Below are 14,731 nucleotides of genomic sequence, written 5' to 3'. Positions count from 1 at the left end.
AAATACTGTGGCTCCCCATCCGCCCACAATACGCATAATCACATTATTTTCTTAACATTCATGTCATAATCAAGTTAGTTCGTTTAATAAGTTGCAGCAGAACTTGGCTCATAGGCCATACTCAACTTTAGATTATAAGTTGCAGCAGAACTTGGCTCATAGGCCATACTCAACTTTAGTTTATAAGTTGCAGCAGAACTTGGCTCATAGGCCATACTCAACTTTAGTTTAGTAAGTTGCAGCAGAACTTGGCTCATAGGCCATACTCAACTTTAGTTTATAAGTTGCAGCAGAACTTGGCTCATAGGCCATACTCAACTTTAGTTTATTACTATTGTGGCCCCTCTTCCGCCCACAATAGCCCCATAATCATCACAGACCACGTTATCCCCATGGCCATCACATACCACGTTGTCTCCCAAATTAGTTATGTTTAACATTACATAACGTGTTTGTATAAACATGCTGTCATGTGTAATTTCATTATGTTTTGCAATTCGTATTATCTCCACTCAATATGTCAATCAACGATAATAATCATCTTTCATCAGCACGTAGTCAATCATTATGTTTGTAGGGACTTTTCATATATAAATGTTCAGATATTTTATATCCTGATCCGTTTTCAGATAGATAACATGTATAAACATACTTTCCACCCCAAAAGTTCGTAAAATAGTTTAAAGAGTGGGGTCATGAAACTCACGGTTTTGTAGGCACTTAGTGCGAGATCAGCACGGGGTTCGTTTCTCTTGCTATCACTTAGTCCCTATAGTCCATATTATAATAATATTAATATTTTAATATTATTATAATCTTAGTATTAAACTGGGCTGTATAACTAATCTGGGTATAGCTGGAACACCCAGAAAGTGGCAATAGGCTTAGGTTGTGATGGTGTTCAATGTCTAATACTTAAAACTGAACTTGGCTCAGATTCCCGTTTTCCCAGCTGGGCCAAGTTAGAACGTTTACGCGTTCAGAAAACAGTTATGGGAAAATAAGCTTGGGTAAATGTATTGGTTAATAAAATGATTAAGTTATAAAGAAGGATCACATACTGGGGTCCCGGATTAGCCACGGGGCCCGTTTCCGTTTATTCAGTTTGATTTGAGAAGAAACGCGCACAATCCACCCGGATTATCCAGGTTTCTCATAGAAAATTTCGTTTTTACTTAATTAATCGGAAAATATGATTTTTGATCACTCTTGGTGTTTTGATATTCCCGCAGGTTCGCTAGTCGCGAACTTGCCGGTTTTTATAAAAACTGGATTTTTTTAATATTTAAATTAGCATAATTAATTAACCGTTAATCATTAAATAATGAAAATTTAGCCACTTATCAATTAAAATATGTAGATTTTTATAAAAATATTTCTGGAATTATTTACTGATTTATTAATTTATAAAAATTCATTTTATCAGCTATATTTCGCCTGAAAATCGTCCGTTTATCCCAAACAATTTCCAAAAATTCCACCAAAATTAATGAATACTCAAATCATGTCCCAAAACAATCTATATCAATTCCAGAATGTAAAAAGCTTGTTCAATATTCTTTTCGGCCCAAATTCGGCTATAAAAATTCGCATGAACGCATATGTACAAAACACCTTTAGACTTCTCCAAATGATCTCAAAATTCATATGTGATCAAAATACATCAAATCTGAGTTCCCAGAAAATTTTCATAATATTTGAAGCATTTTATCTATTTTTCCCAAATAAATGTCCCAATTCGGTAATAAATTCCCCAAATATTCTCGGATGGTCAAACAATTACCAAATTTAAACAAGGACTTATTGACATGGTCCCTGATGTTCCTGAAAAATTTCAAGGCCTAAAGAAATGCGCATCACAACCTTAACCTAAACAGCCCGTAATCGAGTAAATCGGTATTACCTTTGTAGTTTTGGTTCGTTTTCGCTCTCTTAATCCAATTTTCGGGTTCTTGTGATTATATATAAGCTAGGTACAGGTCCTATATCACAAACCAAGAAATTTTTCATCAACATAACATCCCTTAACTTAGGGTTTCGGCTAGTGCACAAAAACGAACTTTTGAACCGTAAAAACGCCGTTTCAACCCTTTCATCCATGTTTATGGCCAAAAAAACTATCAAAACAGGTTCCTTACCGTGTTTATGATCAAAAAATGTTTATGGACCATTTTTAGGATTTTTACACGGTTAGGAATGATTTTTAGTAACCAAGACATGTTTTTATGGTATTAAACGAGTTTAAACAAGTACAAAAGCTACTTATTTAAGCTCCTTACCTTAGGGTTTGAAGGTTTTCTGGCTGAAGCAGAACTTGTGTCCAGAATTCTCATGAAAAAGATATCACAAAATATCTTAGAACTTGTTTAAATATGAAAAGGGTTTAAGGGGGGAAAGTCTTCTTTGGCGGGCTGGGCTCGTTGGGTCCCCTTTTGGGCCCATTTGGCCCACTTTTCTCGATTTACATGCTCCGAACGTGAAATTCCGAGTCCAAATTTATTTCGGGTTTGGTTTCTGGCGACAAAAATATATCGGGTGCGACAAACGGAGCGAAAACGAGTGTTTTTTGGCTAGTATTGTGTAAAATTATAAAAACATACTATACGTTAGTAAAAATCGAAAATATTTTCATGGATCGCTTAAAACATTTCAAATAAGTGTTTGGTAAGTCTTTTTTGGCTTAACGGATGATACAATGCTTGGTTTGTAACTATCTTTCGCGTTTAAGTCTATAGCGGGTAGTTAAACGAGCATGTTTTCGTTTAACTTGTTTGCTATCGAACTAAGGCCATATTACTAATATTTTAGCTTGCATAGATCGTATATCACTTATAGAAGGCACCCCGGGATATCCGGACCATAACCAGACCCGTTTGGTTATTCGTTTGTTCGTTACGCAATAAGCGGTTAAACGCTTATTCGAATTTGTAAGTACTAAGGTGTACTCGGTTTTGCCACGGATGTCACATTCTCCCCCAGTTAAGAAATTTCGTCCTGAAATTCAATATGCCAAATATGCTCTTTTTGGGGAAATTTTTTTTTTATAATCATTTGTTTCGGAATTCGTTTTTTTTCTGTTTCCAAACACGTTTGATTCCCCGTTGTGGATTCCACTGAATTTTATTCAATGAGATTTTATTGTGTCGCAACTGTTTGATTTTCCCCGCTCAGTATTTTCACGAGTCTCTTTATAGAGTTTAGTTGTATAAAAGTTTTCAAATAGTACTAATTCTGCCCTGTCAGTAAGGCACTCGTTTTGATTCGATATATGAAACATCGGGAGTGAAATAATTTTGTTTAATACGTTATGGGGTTAACTTTCAAGGCAATTTTGTACAGTGCTATATATTTTAGAATCAACTCACCGTTCCTCAACTCAACTAACAACTTTCAAAATTTGATAACTTCTCGTATTTCTCAGTATAGCCCTCTTGTTAGCCTTAGGCGGCCTTCGGTTTGTTATTAATATTACGAGCTTTATTTATGATTCTCGAAATCGAATCAGATTTTGTATTTTGGGGGTCGCCAATTTTCAATTGAATAAGGTGGCGAGTTATATTCTTGCTCATGTAATATAGTATATTACCACTTGTATAATATTATGATGACTGTTAATGTACGAGGATTGAAATTACTGGTCTCACTTTCCTCTATTATTTGAATAGTTTATATGGTTTGATTGTTTGTTAGAGGACTACAGCCCGTGCTCAGGTCGATTCGGGACATAAGCTTTCATACACAATTTACTAAGGATAAGATTTTGTTAAGGCGCGTTTTTTTTTTTTAGTTAGGTACTTGTTACAAATCAGAAGAAGGTATTTGGAGTGGATTAGTCAGGGAACTATCATTCAGCTTGAATTGCTTTCTCGGGATGTTTAAGGAACACATGTTATGGGTTCCATTTTAGTTTGTTTCCCACTTCCAATGGGGTATCTCGAATTGTTGTAGCATCTCCGAGGATCTTTAGTATTCCCCCAGAACTTATAATAGTGCACACTTTACAACACATGAGCCTATGATTCCTTCATAGATTTCGCTTGCATCTTTATACTAGTACTCAGTTTATCCAAACATCTGGCCTGACTTTTCCTTGTTCATCACTTGGTTATTAAGGCTATAAAAGTTTAAAGTTCAAGTTTCGGTTACGGATAGTATAGTTTTCCTCATCCGTGTTTCGTCATTGGGGTACTAGGTTTTGTTCCGTGTACGGGATCACTTCTTTATCTAGAAGAGGCAGTATAACAGTTCTATTTCTATATATAACCTTCATTTGAACTCAATTAACTAGTCCATACTGACTATTACACAATGACTCCTCACTTCCACCGGGAGTGCATCGATAAGGAATAGCTAATTATTTAGGTTAAGAGGGTAGTTTTTCGAGTAATATGGTTAGTATTTATAGTCTTACTTTTGGTGATTTCTATAGTATACAGAATTGTTATTTTACTAGACGGTATATTTTCCAAGGTAATAACTTGTAGGAACGAAACGTCTATCAGTGTCCGTAATAAATAAACTAAAGTATATTAGCATTACTAAGAACATACCTATTACTACATTTGTTCTATCCGGTTTATTCACAATACTTGACCCCTAGTCGAGTTGGACGTCGATGTCGGTCCTTGCCTTTGTCTTCCCGTCGCAATTGGGTTCAATCTAGGGCAGTCTTTCTTGATGTGCTTCACACTACCACACTTATAACAGGCATTACGGTTTATTATGGTTTGGTTTTGGTAGACCGGTTTTTGTCGTGTTGGTTGCGGTTGGGGTAGTTGTGAGTCCTGGAGTTGGGTTGGTGGATTTATAGTATTCATAACGGTTCTACAATTTCGGGCATAGTGTCCCACTTTCCTACATTTGTGACACACATTGGTCCGACATTCACCAACATGATGATAACCACATTTTCCACATCTAGGCAAAGGCCCGTTATACTTATCTTGCTTCACATCGGAACTGATCATAGCGTAATTTTGTATTGCAAGGCGCGCACATTTATTCTGTTGTCTTTCTTGTATTCCCGCTCCATAATTGGTTCGTTTTGTACCAGATGATTCCCCGGGCATTCTTAAGGCACCACTTCTAATCAAATCAGAAGTTACAATGCCGGCTTGTAACACGGCATTTCGAAAGTTACAGGGCCAATTGAATTAACCAAACTCCTGACTTCGGGGGCTAAACCCCAAATGTAGCGTTCAGTACGTTTAGATTCTGGAGTAACTAACCATTGGACTAGACGAGCCAGTTCGTTAAAGCGGTAGGTATACTCCAAGTGATCTGCACCCTTCATTTCTAGATTCCAAAGTTCTTGCTCTAATTTCTGAATTTCGTTTATCAGACAAAAGTGTTTTATCATAAGATTTTTAAGTTCTGTCCAAGATATACGATTGGTTGCCTCCTGTCCTCGAATTTGCACAACAGTATTCCACCACATTAGCGCGTGGTCTACAAATGTAGAAGTAGCAAATTTGACAATACAATCTGGTGGACAGTTAGTGATATTAATGATGGATTCAGTCTTTTCGATCCACTTTACTAGCCCATTTGGTCCTTCGGTACCGCTAAATTCCATAGGTTTACATAGCATGAAGTTCTTAAGTTGATATCTGTGTTGCGGGGGATTTTGATTGTTACAACTATTGTTCAAGTTCGGTGCATTATTTAAAGTAATATTGGTATTCAATGGGGGAGTATTAGTTGTGATAGTATCAGTATTTATCGGGGGAGCATTTGTGGTTGTATTAATATTTGTCAGGGGATTAGTATTTACTGCCGCGTTAGCGTTCGGCACTTGATTGGTATTCATAGTTGTATGGATACCAACAGCGAATTGTGCTGCTATTGTTGGAAGTACTGTTTGTAGTTGTCGAGCGATCATCTCGGCTATATCTGCCTCAGACAACGTGTTTACTTTCTTCGGGGCCATTCTATAACAATAACCAGTTATCCAACAATTAACAAAATTCACATACACTAATGATCACAAAAGGAATTACAATAACAAGTAATCAGGTATTTCAATTAACACGTATATATCACACTGGTTTGTTCTCGAGTCTGAATACTAAGGATAGTATGTAAAATTAGCCTAGCAAACGCCAAAGTTTGCATATATATTAAAAGTTGTCACCTCATGACAAGAAATTTTAACCCAATATGGGTCAATGTTTGTATTAAAAATGCCCAAATCGTCCTCCATATTAGCATAGCGCACCACCATATGCTTGTATGGAGTATCAGAAGCTATACACGACAATACCATACTATCCTTATCTATCAAAGCATGCGTTATAACAATTATAAATATTTCACAACTTATACGACAATTGTTCCTATACGATCCCATTATTGGGAAGCTGTTTTTGTTCGGTCTCTCCTGTAGGTAGATATTTGCTCATTACAAGTTTAATCAGTACGTTATAATGGGAATGCACGTGTACATTCCACCTGACTTCTGAATGTTTGTTAACTATAATCGTAAAATATATTCTTTCGCCAGGTCATTCAGTTTTAGTAGGCATGTCGGACTTAATAAAAGTAGTAGTTTACTAGTTGGAGGTAAGTAGGTTCCATTCCAGTCGGGGCACGTCATCATTTCGTGATTATGGGGTTTTCATTTTATAATAATCGATTGAAATCGCGTAATATAAGAGAGGTTGAAGGTTGTCGAACATAGAAGATTTGAAGAGCTTGCTAGTTAAGGAGGTTCATCAGAATTAGTTGTACTGGTGATATGTAAAGGAAATTATTATTATTAATATTTCTTCTTTGAAATATCATTAATACATTATATGTACTGGTAGTCACGGTCTGTTTATAGAATTCGGGACTCAATAAAGTAGTTATTATATTTATAATTCAATAAGTTGGATTCATCACTAAGTATTTCCCCCATGGATGGTGTTTGTTTTTCAAACAACAGAAATCGAAAGATGACCAGAAAATAGTTTAGTTTAGTGTCAAAGAAACGAGTACATAAAATAAAGGTTAGACCCATGCTAAGAGGTATTATATGTATATATATATATGTGTGTATTCTTGAAATCATTGTCTGTAAGACACGCCTCCCATGGTTCTTTCCCGGGCCTTGCATATTAAGCCCCTTAGTGGTTCCGTCACATCACCAGACTTAGTTAAACTTGTTGAAGCATTCTCATATTCCCACTCACAAGCAACACCGGTTCTTCATCTGTCGTAAAGCTACCCGCTCTTGACATCTTTTGGTGCAATCGTTAATCAGAAGAAAGCGTTACTTGATAGTTTAGATCAGCGTAAAGGATATTATTAATTAGTACTGAAACTAAATATTTTATTTGTTATGAGAAGGTATAATATTAATTATAAAAAAAATATAATATAAATTTTGATACGATATAATTTTAATCATAATAGGAATTAATATTGATTATAACCGAATATAATATTTGTTACAATAAGATTCAATATCATCGGTAGTACCGTACGTACACATATCCCTATACCTCGTCTCAGATAAGCACGTATGCACATTTCATATATACTTCACATCACCTTTATGCACGTATGTTGCCATTTTTACCTATCAATATGTTCCGCGACTTCTCCCCGAATTCCCTCGTACAAGCAAGTATGTTATTACGTTCCGGACCATAATAACTCACTTGCCCTACGAGTTCATCCCGGCATCCATCAGTATCTATCGTTACTCATTATTAAGTTTCCCAGTGATAATCGAGCCTACGGTTATATTATAGGTATCCTAAAGGATAACCTAATCCTTTATAACCAATGGCTCTGATACCAACTTCTGTCACACCCCGTTAAGCGAATTGCGGAAGCGTAAAACGGAAATGCAACAGATACAACCGGTATCAAATACATTGTTCACAAAGAAACATTACTAACTAATTTACAATATATTATATCGTTCTAGCATATTTTACAAACTAGGTGATACAATCAAACCGGTTCTTCAATTACTTTACTTCTAACTCAAATGCCCATGACATCAATCACCAATCAGACACGTAACACACAGGAAATTACTTCTCATACCTGATTACCTGAAAAGCATGTTAAAACAGGTCAACTACGAATAGTTGGTGAGTTTCATAAGTTTAACGAAATCAGTTCTGCGTACCACACAGTCATAGTTTGTATGTACGCGCGTATGTAAAAATATGTATTTACGTTTGTATAAATATGTACAGCCATATCCTTGTGTGTGCAACGGTAAAAAGATTCCAACTTCTCTACGAGAACGCTCACTAGTGCTCCGCGATAATTTGTGTTTAATATTATTCAATTCCCCCTACTAATTTTCACACCAGAGGGTAATTACGAGAAGACATCCCCCCCCCCCCCCCCCAATCTCCTTCTCATAACGAGCACATGGTATTTTGTTTTGTAGGCGAAGCTGCTTAGATCTGTCGGATTATATTCAACCCCCGTGGGAAAGACTAAGCATTAACCTAAGGGCTAAGCGATTAGGCTGAGAGTTAATCTAGTGTTTCTTCTCGTGGCAACCTATGTTGCAGCCATAGTGAAGATCTGAGCCGCAAGTTATTCGATTTGCATTTTTCATTTTTGTTATTTGTTATGCAATCATTAAGTTTATAGAATTTTGGTTTAGTGTTCTTATACTTTGGTTATATATATTTTGTGTAGTGTTAATACTCTCGAATGTTCACGTCTTTGTTTTCGTTTCTCATAAACCCAGTGCAATGCGCGGGCTTCGAAAGCTCCAATATATTAAAAGACAACTTTTTTGAGCTTTGCCTATTGTATCACTTGTTTAATATTATGTACGGTTTCTTATTACTTCTTTCTTTAATTTAAATAAAAGACAACTTCATTTAGCTTTGTTTATTGTATAACTTGCTTAATATGTTGTAGACTTTCTAATTACTTTTATCTTCTTCTTTCTTAAAACACTAGACTAGATAAGAGTTTGTATACTTCATGTTGTGAGCGTTTATTTAATTTATGTGTAGCACTTTTAATGTATACTGAGTACCTGTTTGAATATTTATTTGGTTTGGTCTAAATTTGTGTATAGCTTAGTAAGTTATTGTCTAAATGGTGATATCTATAGCTGCGACATACGAGCTACAATTATTCTTCTCATTTGTGTTTTGAGTAGTGTTAAGATTTCCAGATATTCACAGTTTTGTATTTCTGTCACAAACTCGCGCAACGAACAGGTTATAAAAACTTGTTTATATTTAAACACAGTTTTTGTTTACATCTTTTAAACCAAAGTTGTGTAAAATTGAAATTATTTATACATCGTGGCTCATGAGACAAGAACGTGCGACCACAATATTCATTGTTGTCCCCCACTCCAGCTTAAAAAAACCATTCACAAACATTTTTTAAATAATATTCCATAGTTTAAAAATTGATATGTTTTAAAGGACATTTTCAATGTTTTTAGAATCCATAACTTTGACCGAGAACCCTCACATGTTTTTAGAATCCATAACTTTTACTGTGAACCCTCACCGGCCCGGTAAATTACTTGTAAGATTCTCTAAATTATGTGAGAATGTTCTTTATTTTTTAGAGATGATTAAAAGTGATTGTGAGAGGAAAAGAAAGAAAATGTTACTGTTCATGGTTAAATTTGGAAAAGCACACTCACTGTTCATCTCTATAATTTTTTAATGTTTTTAAAAGTTGTTGTGAGTAAAAGAGAAAGAAATGTAATGATAAAAATATAAAAAAGTATTATTTAATTAAAAATGAGAGATAAAAGATGATGTTTTTTGTATAATTATAAAAATGCAGATGAAGAATCCATTGAGAATGCTCTAAATTGTCTTCATTTGTGTCGACCACCGACAAACTAGCTACCAGATTTTCATTTATTTCTTCTTCTAAAATCACGAATTTTTTCCAAACTAGTGTTGGTGAAAAATTATTTACCATTTTAGTGTTCATTGAAAACTATTTACCAAACTAGTGTTATTTTTCACTTTTTACTTTTAAGTCAACATATTAATGCATTTTTACTTCTTCTATTAGTTAACCTATTATCTATTTTTTATTTTATTTTTCTTATATATTTTCATCTGATCAATGCAATACATTTTTATATATATTTTATTTTTCATTCAATTTTTCTTATTTTTTTACTGTTCTAAATCTTTCTTTTTATTATTTCTCTTATTTGATTTTTTTTAAATATATCAATTCTTTTCCTTTTGTTTTAGAATATATCGATCATTTTGTGAATTTTATTTTCCGGGTTTAATTTCGTTATCGTAACTAATATAACTAATTTCGTCGAATTGGTGTCAAATAGTAGCCATGATGCATGGGTTTTACCAACGCCCAATTTTTATCAATTTATTTTGTTATTGTTGTATTAAGTATGTTCATTTTACGAATTTTGTTTTTCATGTTTAATTCCGGTACTGTATAACCTAACCGATACTGACCGAATTCGCGTAGAATAGTCGCCGCAATTTTTGGGTTTACCAACGCTTGTGGTGTATTTTCCTTTTTATTTCTTTAAATATGATATTTTATGAATTTATTTTTTGGTTTAGTTCTAGTACGATAGCGAACCTAACCGTTACTGATTGAATTCGCGTTAGTATCGGTTAGGTTCCACAATACCGGAACTAAACCCAAAAAATAAATTCATAAAATTAACATATTTAAAAAAAATAACACTAAATTCGGTAAAACCAGGTGTTGCAGTGACTATTAGATGCGAATTAAGCTTTATTAATTTGGTTCATTCAGTATCTGGACTAAACCCAAAAAAAAAACAAATTCCATAAAATGAATATATGTTGATTAGAAAAAGAAAAGAACAAGAAAATATATTAAATTAAAAAAATAAGAGAAGAAATAAAATAATAAAAAAAAAATTAGAAAAAATAAGAAAATGTTGAATGATAAAAAAAGTATCAAAAAGAAGCTATATAATTAATCAGATGAAAATATATAAGAAATATGAAATATATAATGGATTAACTAATAAAAGAAATAAAAATACATAAATATATTGATTTAAAAGTAAAAAGTGAAAAATATGCGAAAAACACTAGTTAAGTAAATGGTTTCAATAAACACTAAAATGGTAAATAATATTTCCACCACACTAGTTTGGAAAAAAACTCATAAAATCACATTTCTTGTTTCATTTATTAGTTCAAGCTCATATTTTAATTATTATTATTATTATTTTCCTATAGCGTGATGCTTATGACAAAATTTACTTTTGCAGACAATTGTGTAATATTATTCTGAAAAGGAAAAAAAGATAAAAAAAAAGAACACTTTATTAAATTAGAATCACCCAACAGTAACCATAACCATCCTTATTATAATAATATTATTATTATTATTAATACAATACACAACTAGGGTCAAATCCAAGAAAAATGTTTGAAGCTGAGTCTTTTGTATTCTAATTCTTTCCGCAATTCTGAGGTTTTTCCAACCCAATATCACAACCAGCCCAGATAAGTTTTCAATTCCAAATATTTATATTGAGGGTTTAGAATCACACACCAGCACATTGTTAAGGTGTTAGATTTGATTTGAATTTTGTATGTGGGTTTGATCAAAAGAGGCAGCATAATTGATAGATCTTGGATATTTAGATACTTGTTGAAGTTTAAATCTTTAGGGTTTCCCTAAATTCAATGGGAAAACAATCAAGAAAAAGCAAGAAAGTAGGATCAAAACCAGCAGATAATGTTAATCTAAAGCAAAACAATCTTGATGAGGGTAACAGCATCAAGATTTACGATAATGACACTGCGGTTTTCATTTCAATGGCACGGCAATTTAAGGAAGAAGGGAATAAGTTATTCCAGACAAAATGTTACGAAACCGCGAAATTAAAGTACCAAAAAGCCCTCAAATTGCTTCCTCGAAACCATTTAGATGTGCCATATCTTCATAGCAACAGTGCAGCGTGTTATATGCAGATGGGTATCACCAATTTCCCGAGGGCTATTAACGAGTGCAATTTAGCTCTTGAAATCACACCAAAGTATAGCAAAGCGCTATTGAAACGAGCCCGGTGTTATGAGGCTTTGAATCGACTTGATTTGGCGTTAAATGATGTCAACATGGTGTTAGATATAGAGCCGAACAATCTCATGGCAACCGAGATTCTTGAAAGAGTGAACTCCCGTATGGGGGATAAGTTGACCGCAGAGAAAGTCAATGAGAGTCAACAAGAAGTGAATGCAAGTCAAATCCTCGAGCCTTTGAAGGAGAAGGTACATAAGAAGAAAAGGAACAAACCTGACAAGAAACATGAGAAACCTGATCGCGCTTTAAACGAGTTAAAAGATTTTGATAAAGACAAGAAAAAGACGGAAGATAAGTTAGTTGTGGAGGAAAAGGTTAATGCTATTAATACCAAAGAAGAAGAACCGAAACGAGTTGTGAAATTGGTATACGGGGAAGATATAAGATTTGCGAAAATCCCATTTAATTGTGATATTTTAAAAGTAAGAGAGATTGTAAGCGATCGGTTTCCCGTTTCAAAGGCGGTCCTTATAAAATATAAAGACGAAGAAAACGATATGGTGACAATCACCACAAACGAAGAACTAAAATGGGCGGAATCATCAACTTCCGGTCAAAGCGCGTTAAGGCTCTACATTGTCGAAGTCAACCCTGAACAAGACCCGTTCTTTGACCATATTAAAAACCGAGAGAAAAAACAAAAGCTTTTAAACTCGTCCGCTTGTATCGACGATTGGATTCTAGAGTTTGCTCAACTTTTTAAAAACTATGTTGGTTTCAACACGGATTCATATTGGGGTCTTCACGAACTTGGCATGAAGGTATATGCGGAAGCTATGGAGGAAGTTGTTACGAGTCAAGAAAGTCAAGATTTTTTTAATCTTGCAGCCGATAAATTTCAAGAAATGGTGGCATTGGCTTATTTTAATTGGGGAAATGTTCATATGTCACGAGCACGAAAAAGGGTATATGATACCGAAAACGATTGTCAAAACAGTCCAAAAAAATCTGTACTATTAGAGATTAAAGATTCATACAAGTGGACACAAATGGAGTATTTAAAAGCTGGTGAACGATATAAAGAAGCAATTAAAATAAAACCCGATTTTTATGAGGGTTTTCTTGCTTTAGGACAACAACAATTTGAACAAGCTAAACTTTCTTGGTATTATGCAATTGGTACTAAAACTAATATTGAAACATGGGATTCAACTGAAACGGTTCGGTTGTATAACGAGGCGGAAGATAATATGGAAAAGGGTGTTAGAATTTGGGAGGAAGTGGAAATGAAGCAGCTTGGTGAAGTTTCGAGGCCGAATGAGGTGAAATTGGAGCTAAAGAAGACGGAATTGGGGAAATTTGTTAAGGATTTTACACAAGATGAAATGGCTGAGGTGGCGGCCAATGTCAGGTCCCGGGTGAATGTTTTGTGGGGTACGATGTTTTATGAAAGATCGATGATGGAGTATAAACTCGGGGTTGGTGATTGGCGGGAGTGTTTGGAAATTGCGGTTGAAAAGTTTGAACTTGCAGGTGCTTCTCAAGCACATGTTGGTGTTATGATAAAGAATCATTGTTCTAATGATACTGCACCCGAAGGTAATTTTTTGTTCTGGTTTCCTTGAAAATAAAATTTTTATTAAAAAAATATGATGAAAATGTTGTTTATGTTTTTTAGAGGTGGTAACTGTTGGGTTGGTAACGGTTTTGTGGTGGGGTTAGAACAAGTCAAGTTGGGTCTGGTTGGCCCGAAACACCTTTTATCCATTTTCAAACGTTAGTATTTGATAAGTTAAATGTAAATGTTTATATTATTTTGATCCATGTTTTTTTGAAATAAGTCATATAGGAGCTTTGTATGCATTAAAAATACGGTTTAGGCGACTTTTGATTTGTTTTCTTTTTAGCTAATTTTTATTATTGACCCATTAGGACGACTTTTGGCCCATTTCTTTTAAGCTAAGCTTTTTATATAACCCACTAGGGCTACTTATGACCTGTTTTCATTTTAGCTGAAATTTTTTATATAGCACGTTAGGGCGACTTATGACCCGTTTTCTATTTAGCTAGCATTTTTATGTAACCCGTTAGGTTAACTTTTGGCCCGTTTCCTTTTAAGAGGTAAATTATTTACCTAATCAGTTGGTGACCCGCTTCCTTTTTAACTAAATCTTTTGTTTGGCTCATAAGAGATGATGCATGACCCAAACTGACCCGTTCAAAACTAAACGAGTCAAAATGGCCACCTTTTAACGTCTTCTAGAAATTACTTCCAAACTTCTGCGTTTTAAGTTTACTTGACAAAAGTTCTCATTTTAGGGTACGCTTGTGTTTCTATCGATATGTACTTTATGTTTTCTATCATACATAATTTCAAGACATCTTGGAAGTGAATCTTGATTGCCCATTTTATGGTTTGTAGGGGTGGGATTCAGTATTGATGAGATCGTGCAGGCGTGGAATGACATGTATGATGCAAAAATGTGGCAAGTTGGTGTTCCTTCTTTCGTGTTAGAGCCGTTGCTTCAAAGACGTGTTCCAAAGATTTTTCACGCCTTAAAACAAACATGAAGATTTACTATGTTTTTTGTTACTTTAAAGGGATGGATCGTTGCAGCCTCAACAGTTATAGAAAACTTGAAGACTTTACTCTGCAATTTTACAGTTGGTGAAAGATTATAGTCGATACAAGATAATGAAGCAAAATCTTACCTCTTCGGCTTTTCGGTTTTTTTTTTTTTTTATATATACA

At 34.3% G+C, this 14,731-nt stretch overlaps 1 protein-coding gene across 2 annotated transcripts; it reads left to right on the top strand.

Annotated features, from left to right (window-relative positions):
- The first annotated feature begins 11,642 nt into the window (after positions 1-11,642).
- On the top strand, positions 11,643-14,660 carry LOC143603088 (protein PHOX1-like). 2 transcript variants are annotated; one of them, XM_077079997.1, is made up of 2 exons: positions 11,643-13,578; positions 14,402-14,660. In XM_077079997.1, exons 1-2 carry the CDS (start codon positions 11,643-11,645, stop codon positions 14,548-14,550), a joined length of 2,085 nt encoding a protein of 694 aa, XP_076936112.1. In that variant the 3' UTR covers positions 14,551-14,660. The 2 variants fall into 2 exon arrangements, with proteins under 2 accessions (XP_076936112.1, XP_076936113.1); XM_077079998.1 differs by having other exon boundaries at positions 11,655-13,578; positions 14,434-14,576.
- Positions 14,661-14,731: the final 71 nt, after the last annotated feature.

The sequence above is a fragment of the Bidens hawaiensis genome, unplaced genomic scaffold (genome assembly GCF_021521415.1).
Source record: "Bidens hawaiensis isolate Kalapana, Puna unplaced genomic scaffold, B.hawaiensis_p1.1 tig00060615_1, whole genome shotgun sequence".
Taxonomy (NCBI): domain Eukaryota; kingdom Viridiplantae; phylum Streptophyta; class Magnoliopsida; order Asterales; family Asteraceae; genus Bidens; species Bidens hawaiensis.
The sequence above is the reverse complement of the archived record's forward strand: the minus strand, read 5'-3'. Positions and strand labels throughout refer to the sequence as shown.

Excerpts from the sequence above, each read along its gene's own strand:
- LOC143603088 (XM_077079997.1), top strand. The coding sequence starts at position 11,643 with ATGGGAAAACAATCAAGAAAAAGCAAGAAAGTAGGATCAAAACCAGCA. Across the intron at positions 13,579-14,401 it reads TAATGATACTGCACCCGAAG|GGGTGGGATTCAGTATTGAT; the intron begins GTAATTTTTTGT and ends TATGGTTTGTAG.